At 38.6% G+C, this 24220-nt stretch overlaps 1 protein-coding gene across 4 annotated transcripts in view; it reads right to left on the bottom strand.

The window, feature by feature from the left end:
* Exoc4 (exocyst complex component 4) overlaps nucleotides 1-24220 on the bottom strand; it is a 768512-nt gene that overhangs the window by 651558 nt on the left and 92734 nt on the right. For all 4 annotated transcript variants that reach the window (XM_052721855.1, XM_052721857.1, XM_052721858.1 and 1 more), the window contains exons 6-7: nucleotides 23366-23609; nucleotides 3149-3323 (exon numbers count right to left, since the gene is read on the bottom strand). In XM_052721855.1, coding sequence (XP_052577815.1) covers nucleotides 3149-3323; nucleotides 23366-23609 — 419 coding nt within the window. The remainder of the gene's footprint in view (nucleotides 1-3148; nucleotides 3324-23365; nucleotides 23610-24220) is intronic.

The following is a 24220-nucleotide window of genomic DNA, read 5'->3' as shown; positions in this document are numbered from 1 at the left end:
CTCTTTACATGCAGTTGATACAATATTCTAGATTGACAATGTTTTTGCATTTTTTTTTTCCTGGCACTTTCAAGATGGCATTCATTGGTTTCTGGCTTATGCAGATTCTGATACAAAGTCAGTGATGATGTTTATCATTTTTCCCCCTACAGGTAATATGTCCTTTTTTGTCAGACTACTTTTAAGATTTTTTGCCCTTTGTTTTTCCGGAAACTGATAGCATATCTAGTGTTGATTTTCTTTGTGTTAATCTTGCTTGGGATTGGTTGGACTTCTTGATCTATGGGTCTATATTTATCAACAATTTTTGGCCAGTATTACTTCTGATAATTTTCTGCCCTAATCTGTCTCTTCTCCCTCTACCACTACAACCACGTATTTGTTAGACTGAAAGAAACTATAACAGGGAGGCTATGGCTTGCTTTATCCATTTTTGGTTTTGGTCTGTTGTTACACTGTGCTTTGGTTTTGATAGATTACATTAATCCACGATCAAGTTCACTGATCCTCTCTAGAGTATACAATTCACAACTTCCTCTGTCTGGTGATGTTTTCATTTCAGATACTCATTTTTGTGCATTTTTTATTCTGCTTATGTGTGATACTCTCAGACTTATGCACAAGTATTATAACTGCATGCTAGACATCATTGTGTGATTATTTTGTGTTCTGACAAATAAAGCTTACCTGGAGATATGAGGGGAGAGCTAGCCACTAGTTAACCATAGAGGCCAGGCAGTGGTGGCACACACCTTTAATCCCAGCACATGAGAGGAGGAAGCAGGAAGATCAGGAGTTCAAGGCCACCCTGGGCTACACGAGACTGAACCAGTCTAAAAAAAAAACAGAGCCAGGCAGGGGAGACTCACACCTTTAATCCCAGTACTAGGGAGGTGGAGACAGGAATATAAAGCAGGTGGAGACAGGATCTTGGGCGACCATTCAGTCTGAGGATTCATAGAGGTAAGAAGTTTTTAGTGGCTGCTGCTCTGCTTCTCTGATGCTGTGGATATCACTCTGTATAAATAAAATGCTGATTGGCCAGTAGGCAGGCAGGAAGTATAGGTGGGACAAGCAGAGAAGAGAATTCTGGGAACAGGAAGGCTGAGTCAGGAGATGCTGCCAGCCGCCGCCATGAGTACCAACATGCTGCAGGACTGCTAGGGCTTGGCTACACTCTGATCTTTCAGCTTTCACCCTAATATCTGACTCTGGGTTTGCTTTTTTTTTAATAAGAGTAATTAGGATCACACTTCAAGACATTGTGGGTATGCATCATTATTGAGAATCTTATCTTACTTTAGAGAGAATTTATAACTGTCAGTCAATTACTTAACAAGTGGATCGCCTCAATTCAGGATGAGCTTTGGGGGTTAACCTTTGGGGAATTAACCTTTGCTCTATGATTAAGGGGCTATGCTCCTAAGGCATGAAGCATAGGATACTTTAACATGTTCTCTCTCCATTCCTAAGCATTTGCATACCCTATCAGAACCTCCAGTCAGCAATCAGTACCACAGTGTCTGTTTTCTGCTAAGGCTTGTGCTGTGTTTGAGCAAAAGTTCAGGCAACTCTGCTTTAAATTTTCTAGGGCTCCCTTTGCAAGCAATTTCTTCCTCTCTGGTATCCTAACTCACAAATTTCAGAAACCTCTACATCCCTGAACTCTATTCCTGGATTCCTCTGCTAAGATAGTCTTTTGGACTTCACTTCTCTATGGCAATAGCTTAAAAAGTATCCACCAAAGGAAGCAGGAAGAAAGTGGGATTAACCTCATCTGTTCTCTCCTTTCTGCTAACTGTATTACCTAAGTCCATTCAGGTTTATAGTTACTTACTATAAAAGGTAATTTCAACATGGCAAGAACTAGAAGTCCAACAATATTTGAAATTGCTTTAACATGTTATTTTATAACATGAAAGGCACATTTCATTTCTATGTGGCAGATAAGCAAACCAGGATGGAAAGTGTTAAATAAGCAGCTCCAACACATAAAGATATTTAATCCAATACACATATTTCTCAAGCACCTACTACAGGAACATAGTAACTGACATATTAGTAAAAGGAATCCAGAAAAAGTAGACTCAATCCATCTAAACAGGGCAAATACACTGCACCTTGCTCCCAAAAATAAGTCTAGAAAATGAGTTACTAAGAATCAATCTTATTCAATCTACCAGAAGCGTGCATATATTCTCAAAAATGACTACAATTTGCATTCATGATTTATTTATCATTGCAAACATTCCTATTTTCTGTGCAAGTGATTTCATTCCAACAGTTACATTTTTCAATTCTCTACATGTACTTACCTTTTGTAATATTAAGTAGATCTTACCATTTCTACTTAGCTATGTCAAACTTGTTTCAGCTAACTCTTAATTGCATTTCTAATTTTCATCTGGACAAATCAAATATATTTTGCTGACAAAGAGAAAAAATATAATGTACTTTCTAAATGCCATGTCAGCAGTATCGTATCAAACAGTAAAATGCAATTCCTTCGATCGTCAACAAATAAAAGCAATACTTTTCCAACCCACAGATTTATTCTCATCTCTCAGAATAAGCTCCTGTCCTGTCGTTTAACCCAATGCATGGAAAAGGTGATGGTAAGAAACCAGTCAGTAAAATTAAGCTTAGCTGTATTCATGAAATAGCTTTAAAACATTTTAATATTTATTATCTCTCTCTTCTTCCCCCAGCCCTTATTTTCTTTCTTTTGAAATGGGGTCTCAATCCATAGTCATGGCCAGCAATGAACTCTCCATAAACCCCAGAATGGCCTCAAACTCATGATCTTCCTCTATTAACCACCCAAGTTATTTATTAGCTAACCATATGACTAATTTTAATGGAGTAAAGAACTTGTGAATAGAAATGTGATAGTATCTATCTTTGCTTGCTACATATTGAGAATCAGCTCTTATTTTTAAAGCCTGACTAAAATAATAATTAATAATAATAATCATAAAAGTTTATTAGAAGTCCTTTATAAAAATGGTAGAAATTAATGGCATTCCCTTTCATTGAAAGCTTCCTCATCCAGTTTGTGCTTCCTAAGGTTCTAATTTAGATCACTGTTTACTATTGTTCTACACTGCTGTCCCCAATCAAGATGACAGCCTTTGCACAAAATCCTTACCTGCAGCACATCTTGGATCTTCACCCACACATCTGCCATATCATATAATTTAATCTCTTCCTGCTGCATTGGCTGGGATCCAACAGAGTCCTGCAGGTACCCCAGGACCACAGAGTGTGCTGTGGCTACAGCATTAAACTTGTCAAACAACAGTTCCAGCAGTTCTAGAAGTAACCTGTGGAAAAATAAACAAACAAATAACATTTACAGAAATGCATATACCACACACAAACGGTTTACACTGGCCTGCAAGAAAAAAATATCAATTCCAGTGAGCAACACATCACCATGTAAACAGTACAAATATCACATTCAAACAGATTTGATTTCCAACAGCTATACAGTCTAAGTAATCTTCTAAATCTATCTAGTCCCAGATTACTGTCACTAAATGAAGATGACTTAAGAATTTATAAATCCAATGTAAAGTTCCTAAACCGGCAGCCTAATAAGCACAGTTTCCTTTTTAGCATATTTGAGGTTATAGAATCACAACTACTCTGTATTCACATAGGTGGTCTCCAACGAATTCTAACAATTTTTTTTAAGACAGCAGTTCAAATGCCACACAGAATATGCTATTCCCTAGCAACAAATAGAGTGCTTTGGTAAGGACACTAATCTTGTTAGTCATGGGAATCTGAGCTTACTATCATTCAAATGCATGGCCTAAGGTGTCTGAGGTAAAAAAAAAAAAAAAAAAAAAAAGACACCTGCTAAGCAATCTGACTTTCACTACAGGGAGCAGCTTAGGCATCCACATTATCTCATTTATCATAGTGAGATATGCTGGACACATATTATTACATCAATACTATACACGCAAGGACACAAAATGAGGTTGCAAGGCAGCTGGTCTGAGAACAAAAGTTGATTTCCAAGCCAGTGCATTTAGCCACCTACCTCTCACTACCACTCTAGAATAAAGATGTATATTTAGAGAAAGCACAGAGCTTTCTGTCGTGATACAAAGTAATTCCTCTACCACTGAGCTTTATAGTTTCACTGATCACTTAGACCTGGAATTATTCCCTCCTCTCAACTTGGAGAGTAGTTCAACCTAGTTTTAAGGAACTTACCACATGTGGCTTAACAAATACGGGTCACATTTACCTTTATACAGGTATTCTGCCTCCCCTCTCCATTATTACTTTTTCAGAGTAGATTTTACATTATATATTTCTATACTCAAGAGCACTTACAGCATGTTTAACAAATATTTGCTGAATAAATTTAATGTCTATATCATGAATGAAGATTTAATGACTTGGAATGTGAGCCTCACTGTATGTTTCTCAGTTCCCAGATCCTTAACAGACTGATAAGCCAACCTCAAAGTAGAACAGCAAAGCAAAGGTACTTTATGGCAGTGTCAATTAACAAGACTTTACTGCCATAAGTAGGGGTTACAACTATAATCTCACAAAAAAATGCACAGTATATTATCTATTCCTGTGGCTTTTTTATTGCCCAACTGTTGTAATTAATGAGCCAATGTGACAGCCCACAACTATCCTATGATAAAACTCTAATATCTATTTGACATTGCAATTTCAGCAAGAGAGAATCAATAGAACTTATGTAGTGCTTCTAGCCTGCAGTATACTTGCATAATCTAGAAATTACACATTGAGTAGGTAAACAGGAGTCATCTTACCATTTGGAAGATAACTTTATCTTCTCAATGTCAGCTCAGATTTATACCCACATGTGCCAGCCACAGTTTTCTGTTTTGGAGAGCCATACAAGTACCAGCAGAAAGAAGACTTGATTGACTAAGCACAACAGCCAAAATACTTAGTTCAGTGGTAAAAAATAATGGACATAAAGCTTATATCTGAGACCAGACACAGAAAATAGTGGGCCAACTGAAGTGGGCCAATTTCTACTTAAAATTGCTGTCAAGTAGATTAGACTACAGCTCCAAAGTATGAGTCTATAAACAATAAGCATTGTTTTTTCAGAGATAGGAAAATAAGAAACATTAAAGCAATGTATTGACTTTCATAACTGTTTTTTTCCAATTCTCTTGATAACAAACTCTCAGAGTTGTTATATTTCTGTTATTGTTTCTGTCATGATGATAGTTATATCACCCAATGTTCTTTCTGACAAAAAGAAACTTTTAATCAATGACATCCAGAAGTCTAGAGGACACTGTGGTCCAGCATTCCAGTAGTTTGAAGATCTGGGTTCATAAACTATGAACTAGCAAGGGAGCAGAAACATGGGAAGTGAAAAAAACTACACTAAGTAGAGTGATTATCTCCAAGACCACTGCCCTCCACAGCTGTGCACCTTATCTGCCAGATACCAGAGCAGCATAATGAGCAGAAACAAGGCTCTGTTAGAAAAGAGAAATAAAATGGAAGATCAGATTCAGTGTCTATTTCCATTGAGGAAATAATAACCCTTAAAAAATTAATGCTAACACAGGGTCAGCTTCAGCCACTCCTGTACGCTCAAGGTCAAGGCAGGCCTGCCATTATAGTATGGACATCATAGCTCCAAAGAAGAGGGGGAGGGGGGGTATTAGCTGGAAGGAGAGATGGGCCAGACCTGTGAAGGCTCTACTGGCGGCTCTACCTACTTGGAGCTATGAATCCACTCAACGAGGGAAGCTCAGCTATGCTTTACAACAATACAACAAACTGTAAACAGTAACAGTCCTACAGCTACAAGTGAAAACCTTAGTTTTTGTTTGTTTTGGTGATTTCAAGTGATATCATCAAGAAAAGGAAAATTCAACCCACAAAATGAAAAACAAAACTATAAACCACCACTTCATACAGGACTATCTGAATTTTCCCAAGGGCCTGCCCTGAGAAGATTCCTCCCAGAGTCCTGGGAAAGACGCTACATCCAGTGTGGGGTTATCTGAGGGAAAAGAATCTATGTACACCATGCCCTTCTGTCCATTTACTTTATTTCTCTAGAACAAAATTCTATCTATACAGCTTCAGTTCCATCCTGACACTCGGTACCTCTCTGTCCCTTCTTTTTCTGTCCTCTCATAGTTTTAGTAAGCTCCTATGCTTCCAATCTCATCTTCGTCTTCAGTTTCTCCATCCACTCATTTCTTTTCTTCCTGCTCTCTTGACCTGAACCAATCCTTATTCTCCACAAAAGATCTGCCTTGTTCCTTTTGTTATTTGGCGGCGCTCTTACCCTGCGAGGAAATGTCATGAAACATGACAGAATCCACTAACAAGAGTTTTATTAAAATAAGAGAGAAAGACAGGTGTACTCAGGCCTGTTGGAAAGACATGTGCATAAGGAGGGAAGCCGGGAATATGGTGCCAGCTTATAAAGGCTGGGTCGCGCAAGCGTACACAGGCTCATGTGGCTACTCCTCGCATGCGTGTAGATCACATGGTTGCGCTGCGTGCTTTATGCAACCATGCAAAGCCACGTGGTCCTGGTCACACAAGACGTTTTGACCTGGAACTGGCTATTTTGACCCGGAACTGGCTAAGCGGAAGTGTCTAGGTCCGCCGGGCTTGCGCAACCATGCCCAACTGTGGGGGCATGTTGTGAATCTATCACCTTTCTCTCCAGCAATGTGACTCTGCCCTACCATCTACAAAAACTCTGCCTTGTTCTCTTCTCCCCCTGGCTGTGCGACTCTAGCTGGACCAGGTATCCTGCACCACCCTTCACTCTACCTTGTGGTGATATTTCATTTGTGCTCTAATAAACAAAGCTTGCCTGGAGATCAGAGGAAAAAGCCAGCCATTTTAAGTAAACACAAAAGTCATGCAATGTTAGCACAGGCCTTTAATCCTATCACTTGAGAGACAGGGATCTGTCTGGATCTATGTGAGTTCAAGGCCACACTGGGAACAGAGCTAGATGTGGTGGCACACGCCTTAAATTCCAACACTAGTTAACCATGGAGGTCTGGAGGTCTGTACAGACAGACAGGAAGTGACAGCGCTGGACAGGAAGAAGAAGTGATGTAGCTGGACAGAGAGACAAAATCACATGGCAGAACAGCAGGGCATATAGGCATGGGTAAACAGGAAGTATCTCGCTCCTTTGAAGCTGCAGAGTTGGTGGGGTAAGGTTTGCTGTGGCTGTTCCTATTCCTCTGATCTCTCAGGCTTTAACCCCAATTTCTGGCTCGAAGTTTTTTATTTAATAAGACCATTTAGAAATTCTAGATATGCAAAAACCCTTTGTTCTAAGTCAAACGCTCTAAAATGCCATTTGGCTAGTCTGGGGAAGAAAAGTCTGAGCTTCATTTGCACAAGAAACAAAGCTATGCATCTACAGTCTGCCTGTCTCCCAGGTTCTGTATGAGTGTTACCTAGTAGATCAGCAGTAGGTCTGAATTTCATAGCAAGAAATTCATAGCAAGAATTTCATAGCAAGAATTTCATAGCAAGAAACAGCTGCATATTAAAAGCTGAATAACACCAAATACTGCTTAATAAATGGCTTCCCTCTAGAAAAATTCCTTGATCTTTCTAGGTGCAGCTTTATTATATACACCTGAATCTCTATAATACACTCTTGCGGCTTGCAGCAGAGGACTTGCACCTAGAATACAAAAAAAAAATCCTTGCACCGAAGTTGCTTGAAATTTTACACACACACACACACACACTATATATATATATATGCACAGATTTAAATACACATTATGGCAAAAAATACATATTACTGGCTATCGAGCAATACACAGACGTGAAACATCATTAGTTATCAGTGACATATAATGAAAATCAAAATGAGAAAACATTTTGATCTACCAGACTAAAACAATAAAAAAGACAAACACAAAGTGTTGTAACTATCACACAATATTAGTCAGATTGTAAACTGGCACTTTCTTCACAGAACAAGCTTTCAAAGTTTCTCAAAACATTAATAAACAGTTACCATATGGACAGAGACTCCCTTCCTAGACTACACACGTAATTGAACAGAAAACATAGACACACAAAAACTTGAACACAAATGTTCACAGAAGTATTAGTAACAACAGCAAAATCTCAAAATAATCTAGTGTCTATTTCCTGATAAACAGATAAACAAGATGCACTATAATGGATAATGGGTAAGAAATTAAACAATCTATGAGACGGAACAAACTTTTAAATTATTCTGGTAAAGAAAAAGTCAAAGATGGCTGCCTATTTATAAGAAACATCTTGAGAGCAGAAAAAGTCACAGATATACTAGTGGTTCTTATTGTAGGAAGAAATGAACTCATGAAGTATAAGGAATTTATAGTGTGTGGTGGGGGAGGGGGTATTCTGGAACCACACAGTGGTGATAGCGGTCAAAGCCCATCATTATGTTAAAAACATTTTCTAGTCACTCTGACAGAAGGCCTACTATTAAGACTTAAATATTGACTCATTTTGGCTCACAGTTTCCAAGGATTCATCCAATGGTTGTGTAGGCCCAAGAGCTTGGGCAGACTTCATGTCAGTGGAGAAAAGTGCCCAGAGACAAAACACAGTCCTGAAGATGTATCTCTAGTGACTTACAGCCTTCAGCTGGCCTCCACCTTATAGCTACATCACCTCCCAACAATGCCATCATATTATGAATCCACCAAGAGATTAATCCATTGTTCAGGTCAGAACTCTTGAAATTTAATGTCAACATATCCAGAATATATGATTGATACTAATTGTCCAAGCATTTTTTAGTCTAATCAAAATTAACAATTATATGCATTCAAGAAGTGAAATGTAAGGTATCTGAATTATATTACAAACTAGCTTAAGATCTAACAGAGTAATAGCTATGTCTTGAATGAAAAAGAGATAAGTGTCTACAATTCTACTGTGGTAAACATGAAATACACAGAATAGCAAAGAAAAGAAACCAGCACCTCAAAAAGAAAACTATACTGAAAACTTATTCCTCTGAATTCTGACTACTGAGAAGAAATTAACTTTTTCACTCTTTTGGATTTTTTATCCTTCTTTCATAAATAATATATAAGAAATAAAATATTTGTAGTATGGAGGTTCCTCCATAAAAGTAGAACTACCAAGCGTATGCTCCAGCCAGATGACACTTAAGGCTGTAATGGAAGGGATATAAGTCAGCACACAACAGACATATCTGTACATTGACATCTCTTGTGGCACTATTCACAATAGCTAAGTTATAAGATCATGCCCATGCCCATCAATAAATGGATGGACAAAGAAAATGTGGTGAATAAACACAATGAAAGTTTTCTTTTAATTCTCTCTCTCTCTCTCTCTCTCTCTCTCTCTCTCTCTCTCTCTCTCTCTCTGTGTGTGTGTGTGTGTGTGTGTGTGTGTGTGTGTGTGTGTACTGAGACATGCTCAGCATACGTGTGGAGATCAGAAAACTCTGTGGAGATAGTTCTCTCCTACCAGCTTTATGTGGGTTCCAGGGAATAAATACAGATTACTACATTTTCCAAGTAAGTACTCTAACCCACTGAGTTATATCATTGCCCCCTATAATGATCCTTTATTCTGCCAATTATAGGTGCAGATGATATAGGGCTACACAGAGGAAACCCTGTCTCAAAAAAAGCAAAACAAGAAAAACAAAAAACAAAACACAAAAAATGAAATAATTCAGTTTTTAGAAAAATGGATGAAAATGTTAAGTGAAAAAGCCAGACTCAGAAAGACAATTATTACATGTGTTCTCTCACATGAGAAATCCAGAATTTATTTTATACACACTCACACACACACACACACACACACACACACACACACACACACACATACACACACCCCAAACACACAATGAAAAAAATCAACTCCTCCAAGAGTCTCTGACTGTAAAACCAAGAATTACTACCTGATCTAGAAGCCTCACAGAGATGTCATAAGGCTCAAACTAGAATACAGACAGCAAGTTGAGGACAGACAGAACAGTAGTAAAGAAAGCAAAGGGCTCCAGATTTCTTTGTCTGGGATTCTGGCTTGAGTAACACCAATGATGTTGGATTTCCTCTGAGAGAGGGGAGCGGGGAGGAGATGGATGGAGGAGGGGAAAAGGATCTAGAAGTGGGAAGATTAAAGTGAAGGTAGAAATTTAGAAGGATACTGTTGGGTTATATCTAGACATATTAAGTTAATGGAGCATGCCCTTAGGTACCTGACATGCAAGTCAGGAGCTCAGGAAACAAGCATATACTGGAAATGTAAAACATACATATATTTGAAAGGTGCCATGAGGCAGACATACTTTGCAGAGTTAGATTGCAAGGGAGGGATATAGCCAACACTGTGGAAAAGGGAGCACTGAAAAGAGATGATTAGGAAGATGCCAGAGAGGAAGGAGGCCAGAATTATTTTTAGAAGACAAAGAAGGAGAGAATTATCAGCAAAGTCAAGGGTTTCAGAGAAATAAGATAAAGGAAAGAGAAATTTAGAACTTACAGGTCCCCCAGGGTTTCAGGGCAACACTAGAAGGTGAACTCAGGAGTAAATGGCTCCTAGGTAAGACACATTCCTCACCAGCATGCACTCTTCTTAAAACAGGAGAACTTTAACAATAAGAGGATGTTTCCACGGGGCATCAATGAGCAAAAAAAGAGACAAGAAGTTGCCCGCATGAGCAGTACATGAGTCTATGCTAGTCTGCCCAATATAAAGCTACCAGAAATAAATACAAGACTGGGAAAACACACTTGGAATGAAGGTAACACCCAACAAAGCCCCAATAAAATCACTCTCCATTCCACTCTGACTGCAAATGTTTAGAAGAAGAAACAAAACATATTGCAGTTAGCTCAGCTGCACAAGTGCAGTCTGGATCTCGACTCCACCACAGATAGAATAGACAATATGGCACATAAGATGGTTAAATTACCTGACTCCACTTACTAAACTGCACTCCTCAAGGAGAGGCCGCAGAAACGTGGAGGTTTACATTTCAATTAACTATGATTTCTCTATTCAGGGAAAAAAAACAGCTTCACAGGTTGATTTTCCTAGAGATGTAAATCAGAACACAGCACTAGGCCTATAGAACATCATGAAAGTAATTATGAACAGAGGGACAGGATGGCAGAAGGTCTAAGTGCCAGGATAGAGCACTCCCATGAGAACGCTAGGTTTAAATACCAGCTATCTACAGAATAGCCATGAGACTTTCACTCGGGTTCCTCAATCAAAATTCCCTACCTGCAAAATGATTAAGTTAGTAGAATTTGGTCTCTGTCATATGGCCAACAGAAGACTGACCTAATAAAAGTTAGTTCTCTCATTCCTCTGTGTTCCTGCAGTCTTTCCAAACAACAATTATAAAGTTGTTCAAGCTTGCACTTTCTCTCTCTCTCTCTCTCTCTCTCTCTCTCTCTCTCTCTCTCTCTCTCTCTCTCTCTCTCTCACACACACACACACACACACACACACACACACACACACACACACACACACGTATGTATAGCCTCCTGGGTAGACACCACTGGGCCAGAAATGAAGGCAAAACCCTATTTTGTGCTTCTTTGTAACCATACCTCCCTGTTAACACATGGCCCAAAGTCCAGGATGGAGAAAATGGTCAAAGTTTGTAGCATCTAAAATCATAAGGAAATGAGGGAAAAAATGAACAATGTAGGACTGGAATATTATCAAAAGTCTAGGATTTAAGATGCCAATCTGCATTCATCCTTCAATTTGTGGCAGGCAGCAAAGGCTGTCCAGAGGTATGAGAACCTTGAGAAAGTTAAGGATGATATTGGTGCTGACACACATATGACGAATATGGTGACAGCCTCTCTTTACTCATTACTCACGATATTTCAGGAACTGCATTAAAAATTCTGTTTGATTATCTCATTTTTTTCCTCTGAGCTCCACTTTAGGAATGGTCTAAAGCTCATAGACAAGAATAGAACAAAGGAAATTATTTATCCTAATGTTTCTGTGTAGGGGAAAGGGGGAAATAATTTATCAGTGCTGCTCAAAGAGACATTTGGACTACAATTCCAGGGAGTTACGGCTGGCACAAGTGCCAGAAGAACTATGTGCCCTGCCTCTGCCTCCTTGCTACATGCAGGATTCCATTGCTGCTCAGCTACTAAAACACCTCTTGCTATAGTAGCAGTAAGCGGTTTGCTCTGGTTGCTGTAGAGCTGTACGATAGACACCCTTCACTCAAGGGGCTGCAGCTGCTGCTTCCACTGGCCACTCTACTTCTCCAGTTTTCTACTGGCCTCCCATTCCAAGGCTGCTGCTTTCCTCTCTAGTAGCGCCTTCTAAAAGCTTCTTCAATAGCTGACACGAACTCTTCTCCACCCTCAGGTCTCTCTTAGTAAGTGCACACATCACAGTGACTTCATTATCATCTGCAAAGACTTCCTGGATCACTATCATGAGTGAGCAACCTACCTAAGATTTAACATGACCTAAATGGAACCCATCATATCCTCCTCAAAACCTAGTTCTCCATGTTACATCAGTAGTCACAGCTGCCCTGAGAAACCTTCACCTCCTCTTCTCCCTCAGATCTAAGTATTCACCAAATCCCTGTAAGTCTTTTCACTCCACTGTCACTGTCACCCTGCCACATTCTTAAAATCGCTCATCTAAGAATTATGAGAACAGTTCTCAAATAGTGCATTTTCCTCCAACCCTGCCTCTGATCTTCTAGACTATTAACTCACTGCTTCTGATTTGCAACTGCATACTAGTAGTTGTCATAATACCCAGCAGATAGTAAAGGGATGTTGTTGAATGAAGGAATGAAAATGAAGTCCCCAGAATAGGAGTGAGAGGAGGCAAATTACAATAAGTGGCTTAAAAGTGCGTGTCTTATGTTAGTCTCCTAATTTTAGAAGCCCATAATAAAGTTTTCCTCACTAAATTATATTCTCAAAAATACAAGTTTATCAACCAAAACATGAGAACATAGGAAGTTCTATAACTTGAAAGATGCACATTCAGAACTAACTTGAATAATACTGCAATAAAATCTACTTTAAATTAAAAAACACCAGAAAAGTGTCAAGATAGAAGCATTCATTCTTTAAACATATATCCAGTTACCTGCAGGTCTTAAAAACAGCCGTCCGCCGGGCGGTAGTGGTACACACCTTTAATTCCAGCACTTGGGAGGCAGAGGCAGTCTGGTCTACATGGTGAGTTCCAGAACAGCTGGGACTATGTAAAGAGATGCTGTCTCAAAAAACTAAAATAAAATATTAAATTAAAAAAACAGCCTTCTTTTAAATGTATAAGTAAAACATTAATTCTCCCAGTGTTGCTCCTAACTTCCTATCTGGAACATTCCTGTGGTTCCCATCCTCAAATGCCACTACGCAAAAAGACAGAGAGCTGAGAAGAAACTGTCAGGGAGCAGTCACTTACTCTTGACAACAAGAACCCATGGTGCAAAGGCATTCCATCAAGCTGTGAAAATGTTCAATATTTAAGGTGAGATAAGACTATCTGAATCTGAATTTAACATCCTGGGAACCTTGGATTAGTCATTTGGCTGAAAAACTCGTGTTGGCAGCCAAGAAGCTGCCTTACTTGGTCACAAAGCAGACACACAATGAAGAAAATTGGTTCTGTTCTACTATTTATCTGCTGAGACCCTAAGATCAGGGTTCTCCATTTTCTCACTGACAGACAAAGCAATAACCACAGAATATTTATCTCCCTACTGTTACACTCTAGAAGGTAAGGAAGTACTACACTCAGAGTTAATATTTTCTATGAACATTAAAACAAATCAGTCATCAACTGTATCATATCAAGATGGTCTTAGCTTTGCTGGCATGTATTTCACAGAAACATTTTCTTAATAAGCTCTGATAACCTAGTATCTTTCATTTTAAACAGGACATAACCTCTATTTAATCTTCAAGGTTATCTAAAAGCAACTTTTAAGAGGCAGAGATGATTTTTATCACTTATTACTTCAAGTAAAAAATAAAGATACTATTTGAAAAATGCTGATTAATTCTCCATCTGCACTATGAAAAGAACAGAACAACACTATTAACGATACACAGTGAATGAAGACTAGCAATGAACGGCCCTGGCTCTAGTCCATTCTTTCCTGTTTCCTTCCCTCCTTTGTCAAATCAGGCTTCTGAATTCAAGAGAGATGACCTTGAATGAACTTCTAATTCTAATGTGTGGCAAGATAGTGGCCAAAATTAGAAAATAGGTCCTGTCCTTCTTCCTTTTAAATTGAAATATCAAAGTTGCTCTTTTAAAGGCATTTTCCCTATTCCAAAGCAGTACTTCATAATAGCAGAACATTAAACACAACTATAAACGTTCTTCTGTGTGATAACATATCTTAAGGTTCAGGACTCTTGGTACTTGGTTGTATGTGACTCTCAGTGTACAAATGTACAAGGCCACTTGTATGCTGAGCTCCTGGCTTGGCTCCAGAAAGCAGCACCTAGCCCTATTCCTTCCTTTGTTTAGCCACACCTTTTGTTTCTCTTACCTTTTGTTTCTTTTATCGCCCTATGTGAATCTTATTTGAGAGTCAAGGATCAGAGAGTCCCCCAAGGATCAAAGGCCTATGCAAAACTTGGTCCAGGAAACCTGGAAAACCAAGGTACCTGATAATAATTCAAGTAATTTGCACCTGGCATTTGGTCTCTGGGAGCTCCTTTTGGGTTGCCCTGAAGGTATGAAAATTAACTATCTAAACTATAAAAAAGAGTAAATAAATATGCCCTAGGTGAAGGGAAGAGTGCTTCAGTCCTTTGAGGCTGGACCCCCCTGCAGCCATGATAGGCTAAATTCATTCTTAAGATGCCTCTGTGTCTTCATTCCACGGACCCCCGTGTACCCACACACTCATGTAGCGACCACACAACTACACACTTGAGTAATTTTTGAGGTAACTAAATTTGAGTCTCAAGTGAGCTAATCAGGACTCATTTCCTCTGTGGCTGCAGATCCCATTCCTGTACAAATTCAGTAGCCTCTGAGAGCCTACCATGAATCACAATGCAGAGGGGGCATGCAGCAAGAGAATGGTTATGTCAGTACAAACACTTCCTCAATCTGAGAAAAATCAAATTCAGGTCCAGGAAAGAGGTAGAAACCCATGTATATAAGGTAGCAAACTTACACAGTGAAAGAGGCCACTTCTAATCTTAAACCTACCACCAGTAAGCTGAACTGTCAAATTATTTCAGATTTTACTTCTCTTTGGACAAATCTGGGATTGGTAATAATATCTCTCCTGTGACAAAGCCAGTTGTGAGACTGACTCAAGTGAGATGCCAAATGGCAGTCTGCTTTGCAAAGCTGAGTGCATGCCTCAGAATCACCTAACAGAGTCCTTATGCCCGGCTCTGCACCCATACTCCAGTTTACTCACTCCCCACTTCCTAGTAAAATACTATCTTCTTTGTCTCTTTATCATAGCTATTTACCTGTTAAAAGTATTAGGCATGATCCTAAACCACACTACAAACACAAATTTAACCCCCATCTTACAAACTCATTGGACCATAACAAGGGGGCAGGCCAAAAGTTCAAAGGGTCCAGATAGCCTGAACTATACACGAAGGGGTTTTGATCACACCTGCATTGCTCCCACTCATCACCAAGAGGAAATTCTCAACTGATCAGAATATGTGTCTGTCCATCTGTCTGTGAGGTGACCTTGATACAGCATGAAGGGTGACACTGAAATACAGTTATAACAATCCATGAAAGAGATTACTCTGTTCCCTTATTATTATTATTAAACATTATTCCCTTAACATGTCCAATCTCTAATTTAAACCTGATATACAAGAGACAGCAAGAACAGATTGTTTTTTAACTCTGTCAAATGTAAACAAAGCTTTAAGAAATTTATTATTGAGAAGTAATTCCAGCCCATTCAATCACAAGTCCTTTTTCTAGAGACTACAAGCAAAGGACAATGTACAACCAGAAAGCCAGCAATCCAACTTCATGTTTACAAGGTAACTGTGAACATACTGATGTTTCTCACGCACTTCATCTGTTATAGAGCTGTTAGTAATTAACATTTAAGTCTTATTAAAAGTACAGAGACTTAAGATCATCCATGGTAATGAATTATCTACCTTAGTGAACAGGAAGTCCCACACTCAAAACAACTATTTCCTTTCATTTGTTTAAAAACAAATAGTACAGCCATGAATGATACATGCTCATTAAAGAATGGTGGAGTTTCTTCACTATGTCCCTAGTTCATTCTTCATACCCTTCAATATTTAATAGCTGGGTGTATTTAAAGCATGTTCTCACTGATACGTGTAATCAAAAGTAGAGATTCAATCAAATGGAATCATAATCACTGAAGTTAAATTTACTTGCTTCCTGCTTGCTTTGATTTGAATTAACTCTTCATCTAAATCGCATTGAGGCCCTTCCTGATTCTAAGCATGTCCAGGTGCTACATGCCATGCCTGGGAATGGCTACCAGAAGCCACAAGGACAAATGCCTGACCCTGCTTCAAAGCTGATCTCAAATGACTTTTCTGCAAAATAAAGTGACCAATTTCTACCAGGTCCTATGTTTTAGACACTCAGAAGAAGAGTAACTAATACAGACAGAAGAGTTGAAAGGAAATGTTATTATCTGAAAGGGAAACACATGCCTAATTCCAGCCATAGGTCTAAAGAAATAACAAGAAATATTTCATTTTTCTCTTGCCACAAATATTGTACTTGTACTATGAAGTTAACCTTGGAATATGAGCCTTCCGACTTCCTCATAGATAAAATCACTTTATAAGCATGCCTTTTGAAATCAGTAAGTCCTCCTACTGAGTTCTAGACTCCAGATTTTTAAAATATTGTAAAAGTATACATTTTCAAACTTTATAGGAATAATCCTATGCATTTTTGAAAATGCTAGTCTTCACAGGCTGAGAGACAGGAGGTGGGAGAGGTGGTGGGAAATGAGATGAATATTAACCCTGGAAAGAACTATAAAGTGGGTAATGATCGGTGTTAGAATTATTCAGCAAGCACAGAACTACCCTGTCAATCAATTATAGGACAGACACATAGCAGGCCGAAATGAAAGGAGTGAACAGCACACTATGATCCAGCACAATAAGTACGATCTGATTTACTGTATGTGGCTCTCCTTCAGAACCATGTATACATAGAGCAGTTCTCACATACCTGTGGTTTTCCTTCTGTGGTTATCAGCTACACATTGTCAACTACAGGCCTAAAATAATACAAAATATTTGAGAAATGATTCAAGAGTTTTAAATCTGTGTACCATTTCTAAGCAGCAAGATCCCTTTGCTGTGGGATGGTCTGTATGTCAAATGCTCTGATTGGTCAATAAATAAAACATTGATTGGCCAGTGGCCAGGCAGGAAGTATAGGCGGGACTAACAGAGAGGAGAATTGAGAGAACAGGAAGCTGAGTGAGGGAGACACTGCCAGCTGCCACCATGACAAACAGCATGTGAAGATGCCGGTAAGCCACGAGCCACGTGGCAAGGTGTAGATTTATAGAAATGGGTTGATTTAAGATATAAGAACAGTTAGCAAGAAGCCTGCCACAGCCATACATTTTGTAAGCAATATAAGTCTCTGTGTTTACTTGGTTGGGTCTGAGCGGCCTTGGGACTGGCCAGTGACAGAGATTTGTCCTGACTGTGAGCCAGACAGGAAAACTCTAGCTACATTCCTTGTCTAGAATAGCTACTCTGTTTAAAAACTTAGCCACAAGCTGAGCGTGGTGGTGCACTTTAATCCCAGCACTGGGGAGGCAGAAGCAGGCATTTCTGTGAGTTCAAGGCCAGCCTGGCCTACAAACCAAGTTTGGGGACAACCAGAGTAGTTATACAGAGAAACCCTGTCTCAAAAAAAACAAAAAAAAAATAAATTGTTAGTCACTTAGTAGCTGTTTGTAATCTGTGTGGCCTCTGTATGTATATAGGGAAAAACATCAGAAAAACTGAAATTAAGAAGATAATGAAGAACCATAACCCAGCACCCTGACTCAGTAAGTGTCCTTTGTCTGACTTTGTGTTCTGCACCTATTCCCAACTCAGCTTATTTTGAAGCATTACATCCAGACATAATCCAGACAGCACAATAACTTATTGTTATACAAATGAAAACTGTAATCTTACTCATGACAAGAAAAAACAAACCCAAACTATACTAGAAATGTCAGATTTACTTCTCAGATTGACAAATATAAAAGTATCTAACAATATAATGTACTGGCAAGGGAATATACAACCCTAAAACATTATCCATAACACGAAAATGTGCATCTCTAATAAAAGTACACTTGGTAGTAGTCATCAAACTTTAATAAGCCACTAGGGTCAGCACGAACTGCCCAGCAAGGCAAGGGTCTGGTTCTTTTCCTTCTCACATTTGAGATGTTGATATCATGCTGACTGCACAACTAGAAAAACAAGTTGGTGCTATCAAATGGTTGAGCTTGACAACTACGAATGGTTTAAACAATGAATGCTGCCTCACTTTACTTTCAAAACAATAGTGATACAAGCCATTTCCAGGTATGGACCTAAGCCCATGCTTCCAAGGTACCTTCTGCCTGTCCCTGTACCTTTATTATAGTTTGCAACAATGTATTGATCTGAGGGTGCCTTTCTTCCCCTGCAACTCCATGAAGACAGCGCCATGTCTGACTGTTTGGCATTTTAGTTTAGTGTCTGGTCCCTAGCAAATATTCACTCTATGTGGGATTCATTCTTTCATTCAACACTTACTACACATTCAGTGGGCACTCTACTAGAATATAAAATTATAGACTAAATGGGGCAAGCTAGTTCTCTCTTCTCATCTTTTTAGGTATAATAAAAAAATAAATAACCAAATATATACAGATAGCTATATATAATAAAATATTCTTTAAAACAAAGCCTTATGGAGCTATGACATTTTGGTAAACTAAAATTCAGTTTCATGATTGATCCATACCCCATAGAAGCTTTAAATTCATCCATTTCTTCCTATCCTCTTCCAGGCCAGCAGTTTACCAGTGTAGCAGGCCTTCAGCATCTCTCTGCAATGAGCTTTTGCCTTCAGATATACACCGAATAGAGTAGCTGTCATGTGCAATCCAATCACCACCACCTCCTCTGGCTCACTTCCTTATTCTTGACAAGATCCAATACTTATGAGAACATTTTTTTCCTTCAATGTTTTCCTCTCACTTTTGGTATTTGTGAACTACTATAGAACTTCTTCTGGCTTCTTTGACACAATAATAATAATATGAAAATCTCATTGGCTAGATTTTTGGGAATAATAAACAAGACAGTAAAAATTGAAGAAATTGGTTCTAAACTGCAGAGGCTGTGGCCACATTGGCCATCTGAAGTTGAAGACATTGCCTTGCCTTTGAGGGGAACAATAAGTAGCAAATGGTTGTGCTAGGTTAGCAAGGTACCTATCACCGAGTTAACACTTACCAAGTCAGTAAGAGCAGCTGAACAGCTGCTGGGCATTTCCCTTTACCAGTGTACAGAAGCTTATAAACATTACAGGTAGTGGAAGAACCAAAAAGATAAAATATTTCTCCTATGAATATGAATAAATGGATAGTTTGAAAAATAAAAAATAAAAAGTAGGTCACCAAAATGATTTTTTAAGCTGATGAAGGAAGTATTCTGGCTTTGTATAAATTAAAGCAAGATTGAATTCAATAGCCTCGTTCAATCTCCATTTCCAGCAAAATACCACACAACATTAACTCGCTTTGCATAAGACAAATGGAAACAGGCCTACAATGCATTACAACCACAATATATTTAACAAGATGGAGATGAACAATGAAACTTCCAGGGAAACTTACAGTACTGATGCCTTGCCTCACAGTTGTATTTGCATATAAATGTTTTAGAATAATTTATTTCATTAGGGTTAGCCAGAGAATGCGCATAATGGGAATGGTTGGGGATTTTGCCTATATTCCAATTTTGCTTAAGGTTTTGAAAACAGATTCTTCTATCTCCAGTAATAATAGGCTTGAGGTAGTAAAATAACAATAATGATGACACTAATAATGCCACTGTGGTTTTACTTCCTTCTGAAACAGATGTCACTAATATCTCAGGAAAGTTTCAACACATAAGCATCATGCATGCCTCATGGAATAATTTGACAATATCCTTTCTAAAGTTCCAAGGCCCTGGAAGCAACAATTGCTAATCACTTTGGAATGATTGTGATTAACTTAAGGAAAATAATTCTTGAGGAGTTTTAAGGGACCTTACAACTATCAGAAACTAGGGGCCAGAGGTCAGCTCAGAATTGTCAGTCATTTGGAATCCCAGTCCAAGAATTTAGTCTTTGATCTAATAACATGGTTTATCCCCAAATGATTATTTTCTCCGTAATACTCTATTCATAATAAAGGATTCTGGCCAAAAATATGTAGATTTTGGCTTTTATAAAATGGAATTATGTTATACAGAAAAACAAAAACATTTGTTTGCTTCTTAGTATCCAAATGTACTCTGCCTACAAAAAGAAAGAAAGAAAAGATCTTTAAAATAAAAAAAAGAAGAAAAGAAAGAAAGAGAGAGAGAAAGTAAAAAAGGCCTCTACTACTGCTGACTCATTCCTCACAGAAAACCATTTAGAATTTCCTGGGGCAAGGAGCTGACTTTCTACTTCTATTGATGTAATCTTTGCTCCTAAATTCTGGAAACAGCTGAGGCAATAGAAGAGAAAGAGGTCAAAACCCTATGAAAGACACTGTTTTTAGGGCAACTATAATGAGAGCTGCAGGAAAGTTATTGATCTGTGCCCTTTGCTTTATTTCCAGTATATATTAATGTTATTTCCCTATGAAAGTTCAGTCTATTCATCTGGGCACTTGCAACAACACAGCAAATAGCAAAGCAGAATTTTAGCGTACTCATTAGCAAAGTGTCAAAAGGTCTTTGCAGAAATCCAGGCACCAAGCAAAGAAAGAAGAAAAGCAAAGTTCAATTCTGAATCTCTGAATCACAACATGAGTGATGAAACACATGAAGATTGGAGAAGGCACCAATAATAAACATATGCATTGGTATGTAAATGCATGTGTATGATGTTCTAACTAAGTATTATAACCATTAACCTCATCTAAAACAGGCAACCCTGTAAGGCACCAGGAGCTCCAATACTGTCAGATCTGCTCTCCAAAATCCATGTTCGTCAACCATCTGTTTTATGCATCTATAATGGTAGACAGGTAGAGAGTAGTTTGAAGATTTTTTTGTTGTTCCTTTACCAATTATAGTACTTCTGAATGAACTTTGTAAGAGAATTATTTTTGAAAGATTTTTAAGTCAGTATCAGTATTATTTAAATATCTGAAAAAATTCAGAAAATATGAATAGAATACATTAGCTTTTCCAAAATATTAAAATAAGTCTGAGACCTGTGGTGCTATTGTGTTCCCTAAAATATTGTACACCCTAATAAACTTATCTGGGGTCAGAGAACAGAACAGCCACTAGATAGACATAGAGGCCAGAAAATGGTGTCACACACACCTTTAATCCTAGCATTCCAAAGGCAGAGATCCATCTGGATCTCTGTGAGTTTAAAGCCACACTGGAAACAGCCAGGAATGGCGACACACGCCTTTAATCCCAGGAAGTGATGGCAGGAAGCAGAAAGGAATATAAGTCGTGAGGACCAGGAACTAGAGCCTGGTTAAGCTTTTAGGCTTTTAGCAGCAGTTCAGCTTAGATTCATTCTGGATGAGGACTCAGAGGCTTCCAGTCTGAGGAAACAGGATCAACTGAGGAATTGGCAAGGTGAGGTGGCTTTGGCTTGTTCTGCTTCTCTAATATTTCAGCATTCACCCCAATACCTGGCTCCAGGTTTGTTTTTATTAATAAGACCTTTAAGATTCATGCTACAGAGACCGTCTAGGTTGAGTTAGTATTCTTTCTCCTTAATTCTGCCTAGTGTCTGTTTTTAAAATGTGTGCATGTTAAGTAAAAACAGCAGAGTTTAGTAGCACATTAAGCAAAGTATAACCCTTTATGCATTACCATCTCCCATGTACAACCATTCAAACAAATGAGAAAATTACTCTTTCTCATGAGATTTTTTTCCCCTTGAGACAGTGTCTCCCTCTGTAGCCTAGGCCGCCCATGACCTCCAGATCCTCCTGCCTCAGACTTCTAAACACTGAGATTATAAGTACACACCACCACATCAATTTGCCTTCTGCTCTCCAAAGAAACTAAAATCTTCCCTGATGGTTATCTCTCCCATGCCACTGCAGCCTTATATGCCTGGCATGTGTCAGGGAAGAAGGGTAGTCGTGAAGGAGGCAAAAGTGAAGAGATCACTTTACAGTCAATCTGACAATCTGATCTTTTTTTTTTTTTTTTTTGGTTTTTCGAGACAGGGTTTCTCTGTGTATCTTTGCGCCTTTCCTGGATCTCGCTCTATAGACCAAGCTGGCCTCGAACTCACAAAGATTCGCCTGCCTCTGCCTCCCGAGTGCTGGGATTAAAGGCGTGCGCCACCACCGCCCAGCTGATTTTTTTTTTTTAACTCCTAATTTCAAATACTACCATACAATACTGGACTACTGTTCCCTAAAATCTGACTTGAAAAACACGTTCTCCCAGGGTATAATAGCCACCTCTAGGGATCTGAATATAATTGCCATGTTATCGTATGAAACAAAAACTTTGAAATTCAAATCTTACTTATTGTTTTAAGGAAATATAGAAATATCTACTATTTCCCTATTCACAAATATCACCACATGATGAAGAGGAAAACACAAGACAGAGAAAAGGCCACAGACTTCAGAATCACGTAGCCATGTATTCAATTCCAAGACCAGCCAGCCTCCAAATAAGCTTGGCTAACTACAATCTGAGTCTCAGTTCTTCTAATTATAAGATGTGGACATTAATAACTAGCAAGAGAGTAACAGTGAAAACTAAATGAAATAATACACACAAATTATCTCAGAGACAGCTTGGGACCTAACACATGTTCAACAACTGCTCCATTCTTTCCTGCCTTTTATTTATTAACATATGTGGTAATAAACACTCTTCATTAGAAACAGGCTTGTATCTCTCATTCAATGTCTGTGAATATGGACAATAGGCCTAAATTTTCTCAACAAATCAAAGCAAGATAGACAATGCCTGGCCTAAGTACGTATGGAATATAGTATTCTCAGCTCAAGAAAATAACCCACCTGAAGATAAATTATTTACCTTCCACCCTAGAAAGTATACAAGAAAAAGAAAAGCCAACACTGGACTACACCCTCGTCTACCTTGGTTGGTTGTCCACAGTGAGGCTCTCTCCCCTCTGATAGCCACTGTCTGCCACCTGAGTGGTTGACCTCTTCACGATCTGCTTTAGCTCCTGCTCCAAACGCTCTTTAATGGCTTTAACTGTCTCAGGGATCTTCTTCAGTCTGGCCAGTCCCTGGATAAGAATTCCCATGAAAAGAGTGCTGTTCTCCTCTGGATCACACTCCAAGTCCTCCTTGATGTCTTGTAGGTTCATCTCCCTCACTGCAAAAGAAAAGCACACCAGAAATATCAAATCCAGTTTCCACATTAATTCAACAGCACGGCAAGACTAATAAAAATCACTGCTTTGATTATTCTCTTAAAGGAATCAGAGAAATTTTCTATTACATTAAGTTACATAGTAATATGCAGCAGCCCCCAATTCAAACTAATTGATTAGTAATGAATGTACAAGCACTTATATATGAAGATGCGAATCTCCAGTTTTACAAAGACTATTATGACCCAAGTCTGTTGATAAATTAAGTACATGCTGTCTCTAAAATACCATACATGGTATTTCAGGAGAACTCTAGGGACTCAAACCCCAATCTCAACTCCTACTAATTAGATAAAAGTGATAATCTGAGGGAATAAAATATGTTATAAATACATGTAGGGGGCAAAAGTATATAACTACAACAAATAAAAAAGAAATGAAGAGAAACATATGTAAAAAAACAACATATGAGAAGAGTTTGAGGAAAAATATAATAGTAAAGAGGTACTGAATAACTAAAAAAGAAAACATATTTTCTTCAAACATATGTGTGACTTGGCATGGTGACCCATACCATGCAATCCCAGCTACCGAGGGGCTGAGGCATAGGGAC

The sequence above is a fragment of the Peromyscus californicus genome, unplaced genomic scaffold, assembly GCF_007827085.1.
Source record: "Peromyscus californicus insignis strain IS unplaced genomic scaffold, ASM782708v3 Scaffold_6__1_contigs__length_162567912, whole genome shotgun sequence".
NCBI classification, from domain to species: domain Eukaryota; kingdom Metazoa; phylum Chordata; class Mammalia; order Rodentia; family Cricetidae; genus Peromyscus; species Peromyscus californicus.
Note: the sequence above shows the minus strand (reverse complement) of the source record. Positions and strands in the feature narration are given on the sequence as shown.